Below are 23,276 nucleotides of genomic sequence, written 5' to 3'. Positions count from 1 at the left end.
CCTCCAGTGTCTGGAAGCTCGCCCAGGTTAAAACTCAGATATGGTAGAAAAATATATATAGTCTTGATGAGATTTCTCTAGTCATTCTCTTCATTACTGAATTGCACCCATACAGGTAGAGTTAACACATTGTACTGTCGTAGCAGTGTAAAGAGACGGAGTCATGATTAGCACTACCACAACAAAAACGAGTAATCGCGCGCACGCTTTCTCTCTCTCTCTCTCGCTCGCTCTCTCTTTCTCTCTCTAGACACTTCAGGTTATTTTTTTTTTTACTTGCACTTAAAAATTCATGGTTAATAGTTTGTCTTTCATTGGCATCATTAGGCAACAGTTTTTTTTTTTCAGATATTCTACAATATGGTTACGCTGTAAACACCACAGTACTTAATAAATTTACTGTCTCTGCACAAAGTAAAACACAATGTTACAAGGCAAGTGGCTACTTAAGCATAGATTTGTTCATGAGACAAACAAATTAGGAAACACACCACAAGAACAGAAAAAAAAAAGAGAACTTGCAACACCTGGCATCGAGTTTGTTCAAATAAAAAAAGCTTCAGACTTTGTTCATCTACAGGTCACAGGTGACCCTGTTAAAAAGCTGGTGATGATCAGTACTATCCCCCCCGGTACCCTCGCGGCTGTAATTCAGCACTCAACTTGACCCTTTGACCTCTACCGAACCTTTAGCACTTAGATTGAAACACAGGTGATCAGCAGACTAAATGCTTCTACACTTCAAACAAAAACCCGCCCATTTTTGAGGAGCTACACGTGTGGCTGGGGTTGAGTCCCCCCTCTGCCCACCTCTGCATAACTGGCTGAGTTTTTATACAACAGTTTTGATATAACGCATGATCGCCATCTGACGTGACAAGGCTTCAACTCTCATACCTCAGATTTGTCACATGAGGGGGGGTACGAGACAGAGGTTCAGAAACAGATAAACCCAGGACTGAAACATGGGTGGGGGATCTGAAATGACCCGAGCATGGACAGTTTAGAGGTCAGTCATTGGCAGGGAGCCTTCGATATGAGGAAACGACTCCAGTAACTGAGCTTAATGTATGAAAACAAAGGCATACGGATGGAGATATGTGAACGTTTTCTGGGACCTTATCACTGTGTTTGTGTCTCTTCAGTTTGTCGTTTTGGCTTCTGCTGCACCTAATCCTACTTTAACGAGTCGCCTCCTTTGCATATCGCGATCTGAAACTCTCTTTTTTTTCAGGAGGAAACTTTTAACTAAAGAACTTTCTCCCAAAACAGTTACTGATTCGATAAAATCAAGTATCTACAGTTTTTCTGTTGTCATCAGCTCCGATTCATTACTGCAAAACAGCAGCCTTTGAAGTGTTTGTGTGTTCGAGTGTGTGTGTACCCCAGGATGAAAAATACTCTATAATATGACATCATGAAGACGTAAAGAGCCCACCCGTCTTTAACCACATTAAAAACAAACCATTCTCCTCCCCCCCAAAACTCTGTAAGGACAGTATTTACAGTACAAATTACAGTATAATACATCATTAAAAAATATGAGATCCATCTCTACAAACATACAGGAGCTCTGGACAAAAATCAACTCTTTAGCGAATCAGGTTTCTATGGTTTCATGAGGAGGATTAAAAAAAACAGAGTGACAGTCCCAGCAGCCCTCTCCGAGGCGTCCTTCCCGTTTGGCCCTAGTTGTACCTGGCTAGCATGTTTCAAAGTGAGATGATGGGGATGGGTTGGTCGACCACACGCACATCTTTTCTTCTTGTTTTTTTTAACTTTAAAGCAAGCCGCAATACAACAAATCACACTCAGTCCAATATAACAATATGTACAGGGTTATTTTCTGGCATTTTGGAACAATAATAATGAGCACTTGACCGAAGAAGCCGCCTGGAATCACAGGCAGGACGATGGAGTTTAACTGCAGGCATGTTTGTCAGTTTAGTTGTGCAGGTTTGATTACTTTTAGTCGTGTGCCGTCTTGTTTTTTAAAAACTGCTGATTATTTTTTAATGTAGAGACAGAACATGGCCGCCACCGCTTCTCCGTAAACTGTGTTAGAAGTTGCTGGAATCTCCCTATTATTGTCATATGTACAGCAGATTGAAGGATATGGTGAACACGCTGGTTACACACACTTTCTTATGCACCCAAAGAATAAATAAAAACCGATCAGAGACTCAAATGAGTCAAAGAGATCTCTGGACTACGGAGCCAGGCAGCATATGAACCAACCCTTCTCACATCCTCAGTACAACCACCTCTGTCTGTAAACCGCTGCAGCTCCCTCCCTCGCTCTTTCCCTCTCTCTTCATTTCCTTCTCCTTTATCTGTTCCCTCGACACTCGAGCTATGATTTTTACCCAAGTTTCCCTCTCTGACTCTCTCTTCCTCCTCTGTTCTCCCTCCCGGCCGTGCGCCCTCAGACGAAGGGCAGGATGCCGTAGACGAACAGGGCCATGACGGCGGCGCTGAACAGGCCGGCCACTGGCACCGTGACGAACCACGCCAGGAAGATGTTCCTGAAGAGGCGCCAGTCCACCGCTTTCTGGGAGCGGATCCAACCCACGGCCACGACCGAGCCCACCTGGAGGCCGCAGCCGGGAGGGGAGAAAGAAAACAATCAGCAGCGGCACAGAACAAAATCTTTTACTTCAAAGAGACTGTGAAGAGCTGCAGGCGGTCCAGGCTTTCCATGTTTTCAAAAGTAACTGATCAGGTCTGTTCTAATGTCTGCTCGTTTTCTTGTCTACTTCTTATATATACTTGATGCTTAGCTATTGGTAGATCTATCTTTAAATGGCTTAAACCTGTACCTAAAAGCACTTTAGTAAATCTACTGGTTGCATTCCACCACTTATTACACTAGAGCAGACCAAAAAGATACACAGGTGATTGAACTAAAGACCTAAAAACAGAAAAGCATGCACACAGCCTTCAGCTCTTCAAGATCAGCCTTTTCCAAATTACCTGTGTTAGTAAGAGCAAGCTGACTGTAAGAGTTATAACTTTCTAAATCATTATATTTCTAGGTGCGGAAGTCTGACATGAGCAGTTCTGAATCAGGTGTTTTCCTCTTTACTGACCTTTTAATCCAGTGGTTCTTAACTGGATTAAAAGCCACCTCCTTAAAGGGCCAGTTTGCCGATTTTCAACCTCAGTCCTATCATGCTATTATGAGGAGCAAATGCCATGATGGTAGAAAAAATGCAGTTTGGCTCTGTATCTTTGGAGGACGCTATCTGCTTCTCCAATGGGCCCTGGAAAACCTCCGCCAGGCTACGTAGAACGCGTCATCTGGCGGAGGCCAGGGAGCTCGCCAAACTACACTTCCTCAATCTAGGACGCCCGCCTCCGATGTCATGTCTCGTTCAGAATCGTCAGGTTTGAAATGTAGACTGCAGACCTGATTTTTCAGACGAATCACCGGTATATTCTTGTCATATTTCAGATTATGTACTGCTCTGAGCTGTTGCCTTCAGCGATCAATAACCCCCCAACATTGTCGTCTCTCGCTGGGCCGTTCCTTTCAGAGGGAGGGGCGCAATGCACTCTGGGTCTTGTAGTAATGTAGAATTGGCGAAACCACGAGCTGTTTGTACGACTTTCTCCACAGCTACGGCGCCAATTTCAAATATTATTGCTTCTATTGATTACAGAGAACACCAGCTTCTTTGACTGACAGGGGCGAATTGATCCTTTAATGAAAAATCGCGACCCAAATGTATTTAAATAGAAAATGGGGCCGTTTGGACCTGAGATGGCTACCTGACCAGCAGGTAGCAGTGCAAAGTAATTATTCCCTCTACAATTAATTTAATTAGCAGACTTTTTTTCCACAGAAGTAAACTAAAAAAGTGCAACATAAATGCAACTACTGTCGGGCTCATCAACTTTCAATAACGTAAATGTAACTGTAGCTGGGATTACATAGAGTGTGTATAAACTACACTGCTACATCCGCAACCCCTCCATTCGAAAACCTCAAGAGCTCGTTTGGTTTGTTTTAGAGTTTTCTCAGATATTTCTGCTCATGTCAGACTTCAACTTGTGCACGCTTCTCTCACCTTCAAGAAAATCAGAACACAAAATAATTTTAGAAAAGACCCGTGATCACATTCCCAGTACCCTTAGCGTGTTGGAGTGGCATGTGCAGTGACTGGTTCCAGCTCTGTTTGTGACGCTGCAGATGGGCGGGAGTTGAACTGTGCCTGCTCTTATACGGCCAGAGAAACATGAGACGCCTTCTGTCACACTCAGGACTAAATGTGGAAGGTCAGGTCAACAGAGACCAGCGTGTTTGTGGTCGATAGGTCAGTCTTACTCAAAGTTACATAATCATTTCTTTAGAGAGGAAGATGTCAGTCAAGCTGGCCGCGCCATACTGCATCTTTCAAGGTCTTTCAAAAGCCTCTGTAGACATATTTCTAAACTTTGTGGACAAGACGTCTGTTTACACCCATTTGTAGTATTCCAGGCATGCAGCAGCAAAGCCTGAACTGAGTCTGACCTCTGTGTTTGTGCGGCTAACTGTCTGTAGAGCTTTTGAGACAACCAGTCATTGTACATCAACACTTCACACACCCAAACAAAAGAGCTGGGCATCAATTCAGTTTGATCTGAACATCAGAAAGAAATCAAATCCCCAAAGGAAGCAGTCACTCCGGACTGAGACTAAACAGATGGATACATTCTCTCCCACTGACGTCTCGGGGATGTTTACAGATGTTGTTGGCTACGGTCAGAAGCTACATTTTTACTATTAATAATGCTTAATTTGTGAAAACAAATGCCCTAAAATGGCAAAAAAAAAGGGTCATTTATAATCTTGAAGAACTGATTTTAGCCAACAACGTCTGTGTATCCTCTGGACACAGTAACTAAATCAAATCCCCACCACAGGCCTATACCTCGAACCATCAGTAGATTAAGCATGTAGGCATAGCAGTTGATTATCAGAGGTTTTAGGGAGGAGAAAGGGTCTTTGGAGCAGAGAAATGAATAAAAGATATTGATGGAGATGTTGATGTTTAGAAAAATTGATAATCAGCAATTAAACACCAGTTTTGAGTCTTGTGCAGTTTCCCTTCAGCAGACGGACAGCTCGCAGCATCAAATACAAACAGGGAAGTCTCTTTCTTTTATGTTTTCACAGATGCAGGAAGATCTTGTTTTGATTTGTGTCACAGACGACTGATGATTTAACATCATCAATAATTTGCACGAGTTAGACTCTCTTATAAATACAGGCTTCCAATTTAAGAGTGAAGTTTGAACAATTAAAGAATAGTTCAACACTGTGGGCCAAACACATACATGGTTTCTGGCAGGGAGTAAGATAGGATCAATAACACTTGCATGTCTGTCTGTTATATATATATAAGGCTACAGCCAGCAGCCAGTTAGCTTAGCATAAATATACTGTGGACAAGGATGTCTTGTTTGTTTACTACATGAAAACTATCTTTATGTCTCTCATACTTTGAGTCTCCACTGGTTGTTGTAAAGAGTGAGGCAGATAACCGTCTTTCAGTCTTTGTGACAAGCTAAGCTAGCATGTGTCCGGCTGTAGAACACACAGCAAGATTAAGAGGCCACTCCAAATGTTTCTTAAATCAACCTCCTGAATGTGATCAAGAGGAAGATGGATGCTCACAAGCCATCGAACAAAGCTGAGCTGCTGACGTCACCCAACAGCAACGTGACAGACTGGTGGAGAGCATGCCAAGATGCATGAACGCTGTAATTAAAGACCCGGTTATTCCACCAAATACTGATCTCTAAACTCTTCCTAAGTTAAAACATTAGTATTCTGTTCTTTAAAAACAAACATGAACTTGTTTTCCTTGCATTTTTTGAGGTCTAAAAAAAAATGTTTTTGTTATCTTAACCTTTGTCGTCATTTTTTGCAAATAAAAGACCAAAATGAGAATATTTTATTTGGAAATGTTATACATATATATATTTATATATATATACATTTTGTGGTCTCTTAATTTTTTCCCGGAGGTGTACATGAAAACAACTTAACTAACGTCTAATATCTGTTTAAATATCACAGGATAATACATTCTTATTTATGAGTGACATTTCAGGAGCTACACACAGATATATTGATCTATGGCTTATAAGCTTGCATCACATGTAATAACTTGGGATTGCTGCCGGAGTGAAACTGCACGAGAGGTCAAAAGAGCAACTTTAGGAGTTGTGATTGGCTTTTGTGATTGACAGCTACAGGTGAGGCGGTGAAGCTCTGAGCTCTGGGACGGCTCTACGCGGCTTCACTACCAATGACTCCAATACCTTGCAGTGGGTGGAGCTTATTGGGATGCCCACATTTGATGCAACAAGCACTGTTAGCGCACTCATTACTTCAATGCAAAATCCGCTGTGAAGACAGATGAGTGGAGAGACACAGAGAAAGATGGAGAGGGAGACGTAAGACAGTGGAAAACAAGTCTGACAGGTGGGGTCGGGGAGGGGGAGGAGGAGGCTGTTGGTTGAGGGGAGAGGGAGGGAGGTTCTGCTTGCAGCCAAGCACAGGAGGGTGGACGACCCACACAGCAAACCATGCCAATGCTGAAAGGGCAAAAATGGAGTTGTTGGAAATGAAACAGAGGATGAGACAACATGTTGATGGGGAGGGGGGCAGGAGAGGGTTGGGCCTGGAGGTGTTCGCTTCATCTTCCAGGCTGGATCCGATGTACCTGAAAAGAACAGGGGAGAGGGGCTGCACACGGCCGCCTGGAGCTGTCTGGACACGGCTAAAATTGTTTGATTGTCTTTTGAAAGTACAAAATAAGTGGGGATTTAGAGATGCAGGGGATTAATGCGTGGCTCTATGATCATTTGGGTGTTTATGTTCATTGTTTATAATCCCTCCTGTTAGTTTGGCCTGATTGTGATACTTAAATTGACAAAAGAATAAGACTTGAGTTGAAATAAACATGGATTATCCCTTCCTGCCAATTCCCTGTCTGAAAATCTCTGATGAAATACACAGTGAGGAAAAGATGGCCTGAAAAATATTCTCGTAAAATGTGAAAAATCTGACTGCAAGCCTGACGTTTTTTCTACAAACATGGTGTGTGCATATCCAGCCCGGTGCCCTAGTAGGCAGTGTGAGCTCCCTCTCCCCCCGTAAACACCTGTAGGGGAGTTGAGAGGCCAGCTTGGAGGGGGCCGCTCGGTCATACCTTGCAGTGTGTGGTACTGACAGGGATTCCGATATTGGAAGCGAACACGACAGTGAGTGCAGAAGCCAGTTCAATAGTGAATCCACTGTGGAGGAGGGAGGGGAGAGGAGGAGGGGAGCAAAGAGACATCCTTCATTGTAATGTCTTGGACGTGCTGATTGTACATTAACCACAGCAGCACATTCAACAGCTCTTTAAAGGACACACAACATGAAACATATGACAATCACACACGTACACACGCATAATAAAGACAGCATTTCTATCAGGTCATAAATGTGGCAGGAAATTCAGAGTTGGGTTGCTTGTGCGTGAGCGAGTGTTTTCCATACTGCCTTGTGTAACTTCATACAAAGCAATGTACACTTTCTGGAACATCATTCACACTGGCACCAGACCAAGAGCAGCACATTGTAGCTTCTTACAAAGCAAAAGAACCACAGCCAATAAAACTCTCAGCCGCACCCAGGTAAGGCTCTGGGGACACATACTGTTGACATTTTATTAACCAGAGTGAAAATACATTTCCCTCCAGTGGCCGTTCAGGTGCTCATGAACAGCCAGGGCCAATCTCCTTCACAGCAGTGCTCTAATCATTGGACTTGAGTCAATCTTGGACCTGTTTGTAAAAAGGGCCCCGTCTGTGAGAGTGAGATAATGAAGAGCGCATAGGTGTGATGTCGAGGGGGCTGAGGGGTTTAACGCCAGTCATCTTCCAAATGTTCCAAAAAACACAGACCGGAGTTATGTGCTTTAAACATGGGCTACAGATTCATTATTCCATCCCTGTGTCTGACTTCCTGCTCGCCTCATCTGCTCTTTACAGCTTGAGGCCGTCGTACAGCGGCTCAATCAAAAATAGACTAGATGCATATTTTTAGCGCAGCAGAGCGGAGAGGCGCTTTTGGGACACATCTGAAAGCATCACAAGTGTCGACAGAGCGCCGCGGGATTGTATCGACCAGTGGGGAGACATTTGTTGCATGTCATCACCAATGTTTCGCACAGGAGTTGTCCAGCTCCTGTGCGAGTCTAAAAGCTTTCTGAAGAATAAGAGTCATCACTCGAGTACGATGCAGGTATAAGCAACAGCCTGGACAATTGTATACTTGTACTACACAGGATCAGCTCATCTAAAAAAGACAGGACTGTTTGTTTCTCAGAGTCCTGCTGGCAAAGTTTTGAGAGGCCACAAAGATCTGCAGCTCTTTGTCCCTGTGGTGGTTCAACAGGAGAGCCGTCCACACTCGTGAAAATCCATACTTCAAGCTTGGAAACAATTTTTACTGCTGTGATAAACGGCAGTGCTCAAGTGTTCACCGCTTAAATACATGTTCGGCCACAGACTGCAGATACTCAACTCCACCTACACACACACAAACACACACTTCCCTGTCCCCAAACAAACTTCTTTGTCACATTGATGCATGGAAACAGACACCGGAGGACAGAGAGCCTTTAGAACAGTGAACCAAAGCAAATTTGTCTTTGAGTCCTGGCAAAAGACTGAGCTGGTGATGGAAGAAGGAGATTAAGTTGGAAAGAAAGAGAGGTAGAAAGAAAGAAAGAGGCAACAGAGAAAAGAGGAGAAATAAAGAAAGAGGGAAAAATAATGAGATGGAAGTGAGCGTGAGAGCAAGTGCGGTGCAATGAAAGGAAGAGAGGAAAAGAGGTAAAAGGCTGATAAACAAGACAAAAGACGCAGTTAGGAGATGAAATAGGAAAGAATGAAGAAATGGAAGAAGGAGAAGAAGACGGTTAACCGCAAAGATGGAGATTTAAAGAAGAGGGTAGGAAGGAATCTGAAAAAACGAGGAGGCCAGAGGGGAAAAAGAAAAGTGCAAAGAGAAGGAGTCAGGCTGGCGTCCCTCCCTGCGGTTGCAGAAGAGAGGCCAGGGTTCCCACTGTGGCTTTGCCCCTCCCTCACCCTGCCTTGCTCTACTTCTCTTCATCCAAAATGCCAAACAACTTCCTGAAACCCTGTGTGATGTTCCTGCCAGGCAACAGAGCACACACACACACACACTCTGTCAAATAAATAACTGGAACAATTAGACCTCAACTTGCATGCGTGCACGCACACATACAGTGCATTCGCTGCACGACGACCCACAGGCATAGAGCCTGGCTTCTTTAAGCTGACACGAGACACATAAACAACCTTGAGGTATGCACACGCGCACACAGACACACTCTTCTCAGCTAATGCGTGGGAAGCAAGAAGACAGCGGGAGAGAGAGAAAGAAAAAGATCAATCTCACGGACAGAGGAGCAACAGTCAGCGGTTAAGGATGCGTGACGTCCGCTGCTTAGGTTAAAGGACAAAGTGAGCCCTTGGGCCTTATGTGTTGTATACTGTTTATTTATTCATAATTATTATGTAACAAGGCAAAGGGCAGAAGAAAAATGGTGGTTGTATCACTCCCACTTTATTCAGAAAATGCATAAAAAAGCATTAAAAATGTGTTCTTTTAAAGTTTAAACTCAACAAAATGTGCATACTGGTTGTGCAATGCAGGATCTCCATATATTTACCATTATATAGTTCATAATTATGTGAGTCTTTTTGTTTTAAAAGGACAGAATATCCTCACTTTTTTATTGTTTGTAAAGAAAAATATGAATATTAAAAAATACAAATCTTTAAAGTGATTAAAATCATGAAACCGTGTGAAATAATAATTCTGCCCTCCTGGTGAGAAATAAAGAGATGCAACATGAAGAAAATAACATTGTACTTGCAGGTTGTGTGTGTTGTAAAAGTGCATGCAGCAGCAGCTCTGTTTGGGAAGTAGAGGAGCGGTTAATCGGTGCATGCTTGAGATAAACACTTGATTAGTCAGACAAGTTTACTGTACCTGTAAAGAGAGAGCTCTTGAGTCAACACAGCAGCCACTCCAGCCGTGGTTGTGCTGCTTTAGGTTTATAGATTTTACTGTCGGTTGAATTGCAATTACTAGTTCAATAGCATTTAACAGCCTTATTAAAGACATTGTGCGTGTGCGTCCTAAAACAGCTGTGTGCACATAAAAACTTACCGGGGAAGCTGTTGCCCTGAAAGGATCTGGGAGCGTCAGCATGAAAAGGCTTTTTGGAGCAAGTGAAAACAAGCATGCAGGAAGTTTTTGCTCTCTCTCATTCATTTACAAACAGACACAGACACCCACTCTCCTGCTCAGGGGCTTTCTCACCTTGAAGGAGTGATTGGAGTCAGGTCCTTCCCCATTGTCTGGATGACGCGGCGGCCCCACACCCACAGGCCAGCACAGATGCCCACACCTCCATAAAACAGCAGCCAGACGGGAGTGGCAGCGTCCTGCATCACACCGCCCTGATCGTAGATCATCCACAGCGCCACCAGGGGCCCGATGGCATTACTGCGAAGGTCAGAAAATAGATTATAGCAGCAGGCGGCTCTTCTAATATTTATGCTAGACCAGACAACTAGGGCAGAATGATGTCCAAGCAGCAGAGTTAATCTGATTTCTCTATTTGGGGTTACACAAACAATTATTTTATGTTGGCTATATGGGATGTTGTACATCCTATAAGCAGCAGGAGGCAGCACCTGACATCGTTTCCTCCGTGGGCGAAGGAGCCGAAGCAGGCGGTGAGGATCTGCAGGAAGTGGAAAAGCTGGAACACCTCTGGCTTATCCTTCTCCTCATGATCCTCCTCTGCCAGGTCGTCCAGAGGCACTGGTGCTGGAGCACCTTCCTCCTCCACCCCCTCCAGCTCTGTAGCCAGCTTCATCTCCACCCCACCCTCCTCGGCCTCGATCTCAGCCTCGGCCACGGCATTACAGTACGATGAGTAGCTATCGTAGCGTATCCTCTTCTTGGAGTAGGACACGCTGTTGCTCCTGCCGCCTCCCTCTCCTACCAGCTTTTCACTGTCGTCACGTGATTCTGTGCGGATTAGCGGCTGCACGGGCATGCCGCATATAGCTGCTGTGTAGCAGGTGTAGCTGTTGTTGCGGCGCAGCAGGCGGTAGTTGTTGTCAGCCGGGCCGGCGTTGGACCCTGAACGATCGCTGTCGTCCATGCGGCCCAGGTGGATTTTGTGAAGCAGGTCTTTGTACAGACCTGAGTCCTTGTGAACTGTGTGATAGACTTGGCCATCACTGCGCATGTGGCCGTCGAAGCTGAAGCTGCCGTTTGAGACGGGGGACTTGAGGCAGCCGTTGGTCATTGAGTGAGTCCGGCCTGAATAAGAGAAGAAGAAGAGAAGGTTGTGGAAACATGAGAAGCAAATAATGACCAAAGAGGAATCCAAACGCAGAATATTTACAGTTTCAACTTCTTCTCAATAATTTTTTATGTTTAGTAAAATAGTAAGTAAATCAAGGTATACTTGAGAAGAGTTGTGTGATGTTTCTTAAAGAGTTGCAATGAGAAAATGGTACCAACTTATGTACCTACAGGCCATTTAAAGCATCATTAATATTATTTATTTATTATTTATTTCTTTGCCCCAGTTTTTGTTTCTCCTCAAAATCCTAAACTCTCCAAAGTAATACAAATGGATTACACAATCAAAACACTCCGCTAAACAACAGATAAAGTGATCTGCTGGCCCAAATCAAAGACAAGATAAGATAGAAATTCCTTCAGGATTAATAAATGTCTAATATCTCAATGGTATCCTCTAAAAAAAACTAATACTCCATGTTTACCGTAGACCCGGCCGTTTGGCAGGACAGTGCCTCCATTAGCCAGGTTGGTGAGCTCTCCGCTGGTGCTGCGTTCACTGCTGCCGGTGAGCGGCAACACGGCCTCGTCTGTGCCCTTTGCCCCTGGGAGCTCCTTGAAGACGGGGCTCTCCTCCTCCTCTTCAGGTATCTTGTCCAGACTCTCATCAGAGATCCTGGACAGAGCCTGCTCCTTCTTTAGACGACCTGGAGGAAAACACGTGATGAAAGGTTTGATCAAGAGAACCTCCTGAAGAAAGAAAATATCACCCTCAGATATAAATCTCAATCATTTTAACATTTTGTCATTCTTTAATATGTCTGAGGGTTCATGTGGAGTTTGACAGTGAAACAGAAATGGCCCAAATGCTGGAAGGAAAGGTTTTAGAGAGCAGCTTTCTGGGTGATTTCTAATGAGGGCAAGCGGATGAAATCAGGACTTTCAAAAGTTTACCACTTATTTGGCACATGGATCATTTTCTATTTATTCTATCTAGTTTATTTTCATGCATGTTTTGGTTTTAACTGTTATGCTACTCTGCAGTTTAAGCAATTGTAATCAATTAGAATAAACCTTGTTTCAGGTCTGGGAAAGGGAAAACTATGCAGCAACATTCCACAAACACAAGTACAGCCATCAGCTGATCCGAACTAATCCGCGTGCTGACAGACTTGATGCCCTCGTACTCCTCAAAACAGCCCCAAGTACAAACACACAAACTCAGCCAATCGGCAGTTTCATTTTGACGGATGCAGTAATATCCAGATTAGGGCCGATAGCATCACCTCTAATCCTCGCAGGCATTCAGAGGTCGTGACAAGTTAAGCAACGGGTCAAGTCGGCCTCAATCGAGTGCAAGGTGGAAGAAAAGTTTCAGGAAACAATCATTTTAAGCCTCAGCGTTGACAATAAATAAATAACCCTACGATAAAAACAACTTCTCATACATCCTAAATGAGAAGAAGTTACATTTACAGACTGGCTGCTTTGCTTTTGTCCAGCATTCTCTCAGATAATCCATCAGCTGATCTTTCCATTGTTTTATATCATGCGTCGTGTGTGTTATAGCATCCTCTGCTTCGCTGCAGGCTGATTTTCCCATTAGGGAAACTATTCCTAATGTTGATCTGAAAGCTTTCAACACTGCAGGCCATGGAGTACTACACAGAGTTCACAGAGTTGTCCTGGTGGCGTCAGAGGCTCTGGCAGAGGCCAACAGATCCCCTGGCACCCCTTGTGTGGTGTCAGGGCACAGAGTGTGCACACAGAGGCTGGGGTTCTGTTGGTGAGCCCGGGTCAGAGCGCTGGGGTTTCAGATGGCGTGAGAAAGCCTGGACACACACACACACACACACTGAAGCACAAACACACACACACAGATACCTACTTGCTATTTTCCTCCTCATCCAGGGACAGACGAATATCCAAACCAGAGCCGCACAGATCAGCGACTCTGCTAAAGTGATGAGAAAGATGGCCCACATCGGCAGCATCTCTAACCCGAGCACTGCAATGAATAAACACACACACATAAGTATAAGAAAATAACACACTGCTGGTAGTTTCAAACTATTAAAGTCTCCTTATACTCTCATCACACCTTCAGAAGGAATTTTGAGCAAGCTAACGACACAGGCGCATCACCTGGTAAGACCAGGATGATAATTTGATGATACGTTGGTGTCAGACTAATTCAACTGAGACAAAATCTCTATTAGAATACAGAACTGCCGCTCAGCACTCACATGGGGCTCCAGTGTACATGATGGAGAACGTGTTGATCCCAATAGTGGTGGCGTAGAAGAGGGGCAGCGTTCGCAGCCCGTTAGGGACAGAATCATCCTGCGGAGCAAAAACACACATGTGGATTTTTAGCACAGTTTCTGATATGATGATAACAAACCCTGTTTTTGGATTTAGTTTTATGTGATATGAATAGAATACATTGTGTCATAGTTTTTCTAAATGGCTTTAAACAAACAAAGTCATGGGTAATTGTTCTAGTTGAATTTTTGTTTTGTCTGTCGTGCCTTACAAACAATACTTTTATTTTTGTACAATAAAAAAACAAAAAAGTGGATGGACCTATGATATGTTTAATTGAGTAGAGTAGCCACAATAAATCTTGTAATTAAGAGTAATTTGATAACTGTTTACCGTTTCAGTAATTTTATCAGTATCCAAAAATGTCTCTACACTTAAAAAACACGAGAAAAACTTTGCACATCTGTTTCATAGGACCGGTGCTTCAGAGAGGAAAAAATACATCAAAAATGCAAGTAAACTCCCGCACACTGTCTAACTTGCAGAAAATATTTATATTTATATATATATTTATTATATTTGCGTTCAACGTTTCGGTGCTCCTGATGAAGGTCCAGCACCGAGACATTGCAGCTAAATAAACGTATTTTCTGCGAGTTAGACAGTGTGCGGGGGTTTACTTGCATCCACACTTAAGCTTTTAAATGTGCAGATTAGTTTCTTGTCATATATGTCAGTTTATATGAACTTAATCTCTTGCTTGGATAAAAGAAGGAAAATCAAGATTTAAACTTGAGCTCTGGAAAATAACAACCTGCATTTTCAACAACTAAATTAAAAGACAATTGATAATAAAAATAAACATTACCTGAAACCCTATGAGTATTTGACAATTTATATTGTGATATTCATGTCGCCATTCCACTGTAAATATTGCTGTACCATGTACATCAAATAGTCAGAGCTGTTATATTTATCTTTATCTTTAGCACTCCTTACCACTGCAAACTCCTTGTTAGTGTACACATGCTTGGCCAATAAAGCTGATTCTGATCCTGATGTCTGATTCTAAATGTATAACCAAGTCTTACTTTTGCTTTATAACGGTACTTTAAAAAGTTTGTTTCGGTCCCTCTTGTTTAATTTCCTTTACGATGAGCAACCTAATCATTAACATCTCTAAATCATTTCTAACTCCCCTGAGGAGCCGTTTACTTAAACCCCCCAAAAAGTGTTTAATATATTAGATTTGATTATGAAGTTTACTCTCTTGTTAGCATATGTGCCATGTTTATTGTATGTTTTCATGAGTACCAACACAGGCTGACATGTTTATTTGTATAGGGACAAGTATGAAGCAAGTAAACCGAGGGCACACACTAAAGCATTTATAGCCTTGGCTAATTTGCAATGCACGTCCCTGATAAAACTTTATTTCCCGCTGGGGTCAGAAGTTCAGTTATGGTCAGCTCTAAGGTGTGGATATAGTGAAACCAGACGATGAGGTAAGACTAGATATCGAGCGATCACTCTTGCACAATACAGTATGTTTGGTTTATGAGGAGTTTTATGACGCACCAAGGTAAAACTTTTATATCTGTAAACTAAACCACCGTTTTGACTCGAATCTCAACACAGCTTAAATGTATTAGAAAAATTAAATATTACGACTTGTGATGCAAATAGCCCGCAGAGACAGAGACGAACTGATCCTCAGTTTGACCCAGCTCCACAGTAACTCCAGCCCAGATGAAAAATCCTCCTGTGACTCATTCACACATAATCCTGCAGTCGTGACCTTACGGTGATCTACAACACTTTTCTCCTCTTGGTCTGCCAGAGATTGCCTCTTACATAACAGCAGATCTGCGAATGTTGCCAAATCAAATGGATTGTTATCAGCGCTGAAGTTCTTTGGACAAGTTTTGCGTGCGCACATGTGTGTCTATGTACAAATTCTAGTACATAAACACGTGGATCAACATGTCTCTGTGTTGTGACAAAGAACGCAAAGAATAAAAGAATAAAATGATACACTGATAGCCTTATTCTCAACATGGGAAGTAATAAAACATTTATTTTTTATGGTTAGTATTCCAGTACCCCGTCCTAAATGTTTATAAGCATAAAAATGTAATAAATCCAAGGAGGAGCGATTGTGGGATTGATGTTTTGTGTGTGTGTGCGTGAGGAACTGTGAGCCCACCTTGTTGAGGATGAAGTGTCTGATGAGCATGAAGAGGAGACCAGACATGAGTCCGGAGAGCAAGGGGGAGATGAACCATGAAGCCACTGGAGAGGAGGAGAAAATGTCATCAGAAAAATATGTGCACACTCTATAAAAAAACTGAATCCGCCTTTAATGTTGTATCATCAGGCTGCATCTTTTCAACATTAATCATCTTCTACTCCTTATTTCCCTTATTTAGTCATTTCCTACACTTCCAAGAAAAGCCTTCAAACCTGAAGGATCAGCATCTCTAGCTACAGTGGGAGTTTATCGTACTTATATTATGTCCTTTTACTAGATAGCCTGCTGCTCTATTGGGACTCCTAATGCTGGAGAAATCTGTAACTCTGCCTCTTCTGGAGTACATTGCTTGCTGGGTAAAACTGTCGAGGGAGCTGTACTTGCTGACAACAAAGTTTAATGATTACTGAAAACCTCTCTGAAGTCAAACTCCTCTTGTCGCTGTGCTGGAAAAACCCCACAGTTGAGATATTTAGGTTATGTTCTGCAGAGTGTTCACTACATATGCAGGCTGGGGATATTATGTAAGCATTGTAAACACACACACAGGTCTCATTCAGCCTCTAGCCCATACCGATCTTAACAAGCTGCATCCACTGGACGCCCTTGGTGCCGATGGCCACCATGGAGAAGCCGATGGTGGCGCCAACAATGCAGTGAGTCCCAGAGACCGGCAGTTTGAGGAAGGAGGCGATGAGCTGCCAGACTGCTGATCCTGTGATCAAAACAGACACACACACATCTCAGATCATTTATACAGAATTTGACACCATTTCCCATCAAAAATGTAGTTCTGGAGCAAAGAGAGAAAACAAGATACAAAGAGAATTGCTGCCGTTTGTTGTTTACTATACTGAAAAATCAAACTAAGTCGAAGCATATACTGTTGTTTCTTATCGTTCTGACTGGACCTGTTTATATATTTGATTATATTTTGTATTCTGTATTTTATGCCGACCATAATGCTTTGTTTTTAACTGTGTAAAGCACTGTGAAGGGCTCTATGTATCAAAGGTGCTTTGCCTTGAATGCTAAATGATAGCAATAACTTTATATTGTTTAAACTTGTTTTTTAAGTTGCTGTAAATGTGAAAACTTAAAATAACATAACCACAGTTTTAACATCATAAAAAAAAAAACACTTGCTGGTATAAACATCATCACTAAAAGACCTTGCATCCGATATTACTAAACAAGATGTAATAAGTGCAGTAATGTAACCATGCAGACAAATTTGAAGCCTGCTGCAAAAATAAATCAGCCAGTAATACAGACACTGAAAATAACTTGTTAATTAGTTTAAATAGAATTATGTTTCTTTTCCCACAGGTAATGTTCTCTTATTTAATCTTGGACCAAATAGTTCATTATTCATATAAAAGACCTTGCATGTGATTTCCCCTCACATTGTCAGGCACATACTGTTGTATTGTTCTGTTTTTACAAGAACTCCAGCGAGACATTACAACCTGCTGCACAACATAAGGAGTATTTTCCTCCTTTCTATTAATCTAATTCAAGACGTCGTCCTGTGTAAACAACATGCCAGTGAAAGACGCTTCCTGTTTGAGATGAACAAAACTGGCCTGCCACACCTGATATTTCAGCCACACGGGAACCCCCTGGGCATTATAACGCCTTATTTATCACCGCTTCCTAGCAGTCAGCCATCGAAAAAAGGGATTGTCTCAACAGGAGCCCCATTGTTTTCTGTTCTGTGCCATTTATTCACTGAGGTAATGATGTTGATGTGTAAAGCTGCTGTTGATACACAACAAATCAGGCTTGTGCTTCACTGTAAATGTGTTTTAATGTGAGGACAAAGGCAGGTCTTCACTCTGAAGCAAAGGCTGCAAGGTTAGTTAATATTACCAGCTCACATCATGGGGCATATTTAAAAGGAGAGTTTCATTTTTCTTATTGTTTGTCAGGAAATTACTGCAAACCTCTGCAAGGACTAAATGTTATAAAAACTCGATCCAATAAAGAAAAGTGTTTGAGGAAAACAAGTGCAGATGTGCTTAAATGAAAAAGTATGAGCTTTAAACAGGACTGAGAACCGAGTGGTGTAATTTAGCAATTTAGTTTGGGCATGTGAAGAAAAATACAAACAGTCGGAGCCACAAAAAGGGTAGGTGAAGCTTTTTCATTCTGGGAAAACCTCAGATTTCAAACATGCAATAAAGATCAGCAGTGCCTCTTCCCCTGTGAAAGTCTGGACAACCAGAGGCAGAGCGGCTGCAGCATGAGCTCTGATCACAGCAGTGCAGAGCTGTTTATAAAGTATCTGCATTCAGTACACAGCGTCAGTGCTCTTATGGGAGAAAGTGTGAATGTATTATAATGTGGCATGAAAGTGTCTTTTCTCTGATCAGGATATGGAAAAGATTTGACTAAACAAAGCTGCACAGGAGGTGCTTACAGAGGGCACCATTTACATGAACAAACACGTGTGCAACAGTGGTCATTTTGTTAACAAAAATAGATCGTTGACAATAAAAACTCAACAACGGGACTTATATGTTAGTGGTCAGCTGTCGGACATTCAAAATGCACATTTCTCCCCACTGTGCGTTTAATCTGTCAAAATACAAGCAATGCATTCCTGTAACTGGGTAACGGGTATCACGAAGGTGGTTGTGAACTTTCTCTGTGTCACCCAGGCTGTCTGCTTCAGGCTCTGTGCACGCTCACAGAAAAAGGGACGTTTTACGCGTCATTTGACGCTTCTTCCACACAAAAAGGAGCGATCACCGGCTGTCTGCTTCAGTCAGACTGTTTAAATGAGAAGGGATGCTGAAAAGTCATCTTCAGATGTGGTGTCTACATCGTTCATTTACTGTACGGATGATCTCCTGAAATTCAAAGTCTTAATTTTACCTGAAGCAAACAGGTAAAAACTAGAAGAGGGAAACATTTTGACTAAAAGTAATGACTAAAATGTGACTTTTTATTGAGTCTTCGTCGACTGAAACTATAAAGGGTAAAAATGACTAAAATGTGAGTAAAACTAATCAGCATTTTCGTCTGAAGACTGAGACTGAATTTAAAATAGCTGCCAAAATTAACACATTTTCCACTATTTGTATGTTGCAATTTTAATATCCATTTATGTAACAAAGTTCTATTTACATTATTGAACTGACCTTTTGTGTATTTATTTAATTCCCATATTCACTTTACTGTCATGTATAAGAAAGAGAAGCAGTAACTTATTAACATACATTTGAAGTTGCTTGAAAAATGGCTGAAATTATTAATCAACTGTAAGAAACAAAAACGTTGCTGGTTAAATTCTGTTGATCAATCATTCCAATGTTAAAGTGGATGGAAAATTAAGTCCCACTTACCGACCATGGCGCTGACCTCCCCGGCCATGAGCACGGGCACCGTTTCGTTGTACAGGCTGACATCTATGATGCCCTTTCGAATCGTCTCCCCCACTTTGGCCCCCAGCAGCATGGAGCCCAGTGTCTCAAAGATGGATGCCAGGATGCAGGCCTGCTTCAGCGTGACCACTCCGGACCCCACCGCTGTGCCAAAGGAATTGGCCACATCATTGGCCCCCACTGAGAAGGCCAGTATGAAGGCAATGATGAAGCCAACAATCACCATCCACAGATACGCTTCCAGATCCATCTTGATGTGATTTCACCAGCCAAAAATCCAAGCGGAGAAAAACAAACTATCTTAAATATTCAAAAAATAAAAGAAGTGCTCTGTGCGTTTGTAGCGGAGGACTCGTCGAGCCCGTCCTTTTCTTCGTCCCCTGGTTTTAAAGAGTTCGAGGGGAGAAGCACAGCCGCTAACTAAGCGTTTGGAGCTCAGTCCAAAGATTGGAGACTAGTGATGGCGGGTGCAGGGAGCATTCCATAGCTTAGGATGAGACAGCCGGTCTGCACGTTCCTTCACCTGCCGGAGAAACAAGAGAGAGAAGAGACAGAGACAGATTAGTGTCATAAGCCATGATTACTCTTTTTCAACAGCAGCTAGCGTCTGACAACACCCTCATGTGACATCCTCAGAAAACATAAAACAAAGGAGGGGAGGGGCCAACAGAAAGAGGAGGGAGCTTTTGATGGCATAACAATTAAAGGCAAAAAACGGTAGGATTGGGGATGATGTCTGTGAGGACTGGCTCGGATGAAACAGAGGAGAACCTCCAGTGCACTCCAGTGAGGAAAGCTGAGGACGTTTCAGATAGCCACAATAGGAAATCACATCCTGCACTTCAAGGAAATCAAATCAGACTGATCAGAAGGGCCTGCTGTCAGCGGCGGCTATAAAAAGACCACAGTGTCCAGAGCGCGATGTGAGCAATGCTTCCATTGTTAGAGTGGACTTTTAACACCTTACCCTCGCACAACAGGGCAGCAGAGCTCTGCCAAACCTGCTTTTGTTTTACTGCTTTTCCCTTCGCTATAAAATTTACTGTGTTTATACCAGACCAGCAGATTACCACAAACACTATCACTTGTGTCTGGCAGCCAAACTGATAAGCAGAATTATTTCCCGAATGGCAGTACTTCCCGAAATGTCTGGACTCAGTTGGATCAACCCAGAAATGTTAACTAAGAGTCACTTTCCCTGCCAGCCGGGTGGATGTTGTTTACGTGACAAATTACATTACCCTTCTAATCTTTGCTCTTTCAGTCTCAGCATGACTGCCAGCACTGGGCTCGCTGGGTGACAGTCAAAGGTACACGCGAGTTTGGTAACAAGCTTTGGAGTACAAGTTCAAACACAATCGAAGGCTTTGCTGCAGTACAAAATGAAAAAAAAAAAGGCAGTGAAAGGATTTATGTTAAGACTGCAATGCAGTGAGAGCATCAGCAGTGATGGTTTACTGCTGCTCGAGGAGGGAACACACAAAACTGCACTTTTGGGGCTCAGGTAAATCATAATATACTTAAAACATTCTCTGCATTTTCTTGTGTCTCGTTTAAAAAAAACTTTTAACATGTAAATTTAACACAATTCCATCAATGTTAAAGTTCATACAAACATTAAAAAGTCAGTACATCATGTCTTAACTCTTGTCATATGTCTGACAGACTATTTTCAAGGCTTCATCACGTCTATAAAGCTCCCTAGAGATCTTAAGGGAACATTTCTATACTAATCTTACAGATTCCACATAGAAATGGAGAATGTAGGCAGGGACGTGGATTTTCAGTACGGGAAGTGTTCTGGTTTCCGTTTGAACTAAGCTTATAGTCTGAATAATATTGACCAATCACGAATCAGCAGGCTGCGGCGTATGCAGGATAAACAGTCCGTGTGGAGAGCAAAAAGCAGGTGGAACGAAATGCGCTGTAATGACATCCCGGCTCCCATCAGCGTCATCTGACAATGATTTAGCTTCTTATTGATCTCTATTAACAGACATCTGCATGCTAACAGCTAACAAACTGTTCTAGAGCTAAAATTCAACGTGGCGCTTTGTCACGAAAGCTATTCAGCGTTCAGATTTCCCGATTTCCTCAAATGCATCGGATCAATCCGACTTCCGTTCAACAAACGAGCATTTTAAAAGTTTTCTTCCCCTCTTGACGACAGACCTGACAAAGCTTCATTTTTCCTTTTTACAAATCTGCATCATGATGTTGAAGTTTCAGCAAAGGTAAGAGTCGTTAATTAAAGTAAATCACAAGAAAAACGTTTTCTTTTTCTGTAAACACTGCAGCACACGGAAAAGGAAGTTTGACTGGAGGTCGTTTATCGCTAACCACTGGCACACCTGGCATGTTCACCCACTGTCCCCAGAGGCTATATCGTTGTCAGACTATAGCCAATGGGATCCGAGATTGTTTCTATACAAATTAGTAAGCCTGCAGCTTGTGCACACCAACCTTAATTGCTGTGACATTAGATTTAATTAAGAGGCAACCTAAGAAATAAAAGGCATGGCAGATGTATAGCCAGTATAGCCATTCAAGTTTGACATAAAGCAGGACTCTCATTACTTTTTTTTTAAGATAAAAAACACCAAACATTTCCTTGTTGCAACTTGATTAACTTCTATATTTTATAACCTTTAAAATAAATAACTTCCAGTTTTGGGAAAAAGCTGAAGTTTGATATCGTCACCGAGTTCTGACTTTTTGTAGGCGAGAGAAACAAACGATTATTGAAGAAAATCAACATATTCATAATGAAAACAAATGTTAGTCGCAGCCTTAATACAATACTTTCTTTAGTGTGGCTGTTGTTAGGTGATCTAACAAACAGCAAACAGCTTCCCATGCCCCTGTAAAGTCCCACAAGTCTTATTTACATCGCAACAATATCAACAACAACACTGATGATGATGAGGCCACCAACTCTGAAGCCTCAGGTGGTCCCCGAGAAACCTCCACACCGCAAACGACTTAATCTGGCTTCTTTCTCTTTTGTCTGCGCCACATAATCAGTCATGTCAAAGGAGTTAATGGCAGCACTTTTCCTTCTATGGTTAGGCCAATTGTTAATGGGGAGCATTAAATGTAAACAGCTTTGAGGCCAGACGAGCACATTCTCTCGGCATGAACGGACTGTGGGCTCCTCATCGCGTGGGGGCAGGCAGCTCCTTTCTAAATAGCCTGCGGCAAGTTATGGCTCCCTCCTCCTGACCAACAGCTCCATCTGGAACAGTTGAGGTCACGTACTGCTATCCTTTATCCTTTGCTGAACCACAACACACACATTAAAAGCTTGATAATAACTTGTCTCTTGATCAGGTCCCCCTCAAGACCTCCCTGAATCAGCATATAGTCCTTAAGGTGACACTAAAAACTATTCCATTGTTAAAAGTGAAACGCTAAGACAGAATCTGTTTCATTTTCCTTACAGTTTGGACGGTTCTTTTATACATAAAGAAGAAGAGAGCTCAGAGGGTGCCAAATCTCAAAGAGACAGACTAAAAATTATGTGATACCTCTCTGATCCCTGAGGGCAGATTCTCTTTTCAACCGATTCTCTCCAGAGAGAGATCAGAGCGACGGATCAGAGCGAAGGATCAGAGCCCCTGGACTTAAAGATTCAGAGTCAGACGGAGGTTTGAGGCTCTTGGGTTCATGACTGGACTTTATCGACTATCAGCACATGTCCATCAGGAGAAGTGCTCCTAAAAGGTGAACTTAGTTAATAATTAATTACTTAATATAACAATACAGTCATAGGTACGATGTTATGTCAATAAAATCAATGGATTGCTTAAGTGCTGCAGGTCTGGTAAAGCTTGGTTTATCAGAAACATTAAAGGATCAATTCGTCCCTGGAAGAAGCCACTCTCAGTCAAAGCTGGTGTTCTCTGTGATCGATAGAAGCATTAATATTTGGAATATGCAACAAAGCTGTGGAGAAAGTTGTACAAACAGCTCGTGGTTT

At 42.5% G+C, this 23,276-nt stretch overlaps 1 protein-coding gene across 5 annotated transcripts in view; it reads right to left on the bottom strand.

The window, feature by feature from the left end:
* Positions 1 to 395: 395 nt before the first annotated feature.
* The window catches only part of slc20a2 (solute carrier family 20 member 2), a 45,126-nt gene continuing 22,245 nt past the window's right edge, over positions 396 to 23,276 (bottom strand). For 4 of the 5 annotated variants that reach the window (XM_069682574.1, XM_069682576.1, XM_069682575.1 and 1 more), the window contains exons 2-11: positions 19,259 to 19,820; positions 16,483 to 16,623; positions 15,864 to 15,949; positions 13,639 to 13,735; positions 13,281 to 13,400; positions 11,878 to 12,099; positions 10,771 to 11,407; positions 10,394 to 10,579; positions 7,203 to 7,287; positions 396 to 2,590 (exon numbers count right to left, since the gene is read on the bottom strand). In XM_069682574.1, the coding sequence (XP_069538675.1) occupies positions 2,426 to 2,590; positions 7,203 to 7,287; positions 10,394 to 10,579; positions 10,771 to 11,407; positions 11,878 to 12,099; positions 13,281 to 13,400; positions 13,639 to 13,735; positions 15,864 to 15,949; positions 16,483 to 16,623; positions 19,259 to 19,547 (2,028 nt within the window). In that variant the 5' untranslated portion in view covers positions 19,548 to 19,820 and the 3' untranslated portion in view covers positions 396 to 2,425. Of the gene's footprint in view, positions 2,591 to 6,309; positions 6,395 to 7,202; positions 7,288 to 10,393; positions 10,580 to 10,770; positions 11,408 to 11,877; positions 12,100 to 13,280; positions 13,401 to 13,638; positions 13,736 to 15,863; positions 15,950 to 16,482; positions 16,624 to 19,258; positions 19,821 to 23,276 lie in introns of all 5 variants that reach the window. The other variant, XM_069682578.1, reaches the window with a different exon arrangement.

Source organism: Semicossyphus pulcher, unplaced genomic scaffold (assembly GCF_022749685.1).
Source record: "Semicossyphus pulcher isolate SPU_LCO1_2020_fin unplaced genomic scaffold, fSemPul1.0.p SCAF_6, whole genome shotgun sequence".
Lineage (NCBI taxonomy): Eukaryota > Metazoa > Chordata > Actinopteri > Labriformes > Labridae > Semicossyphus > Semicossyphus pulcher.
This window is presented reverse-complemented; position numbering and strand designations above follow the sequence as displayed.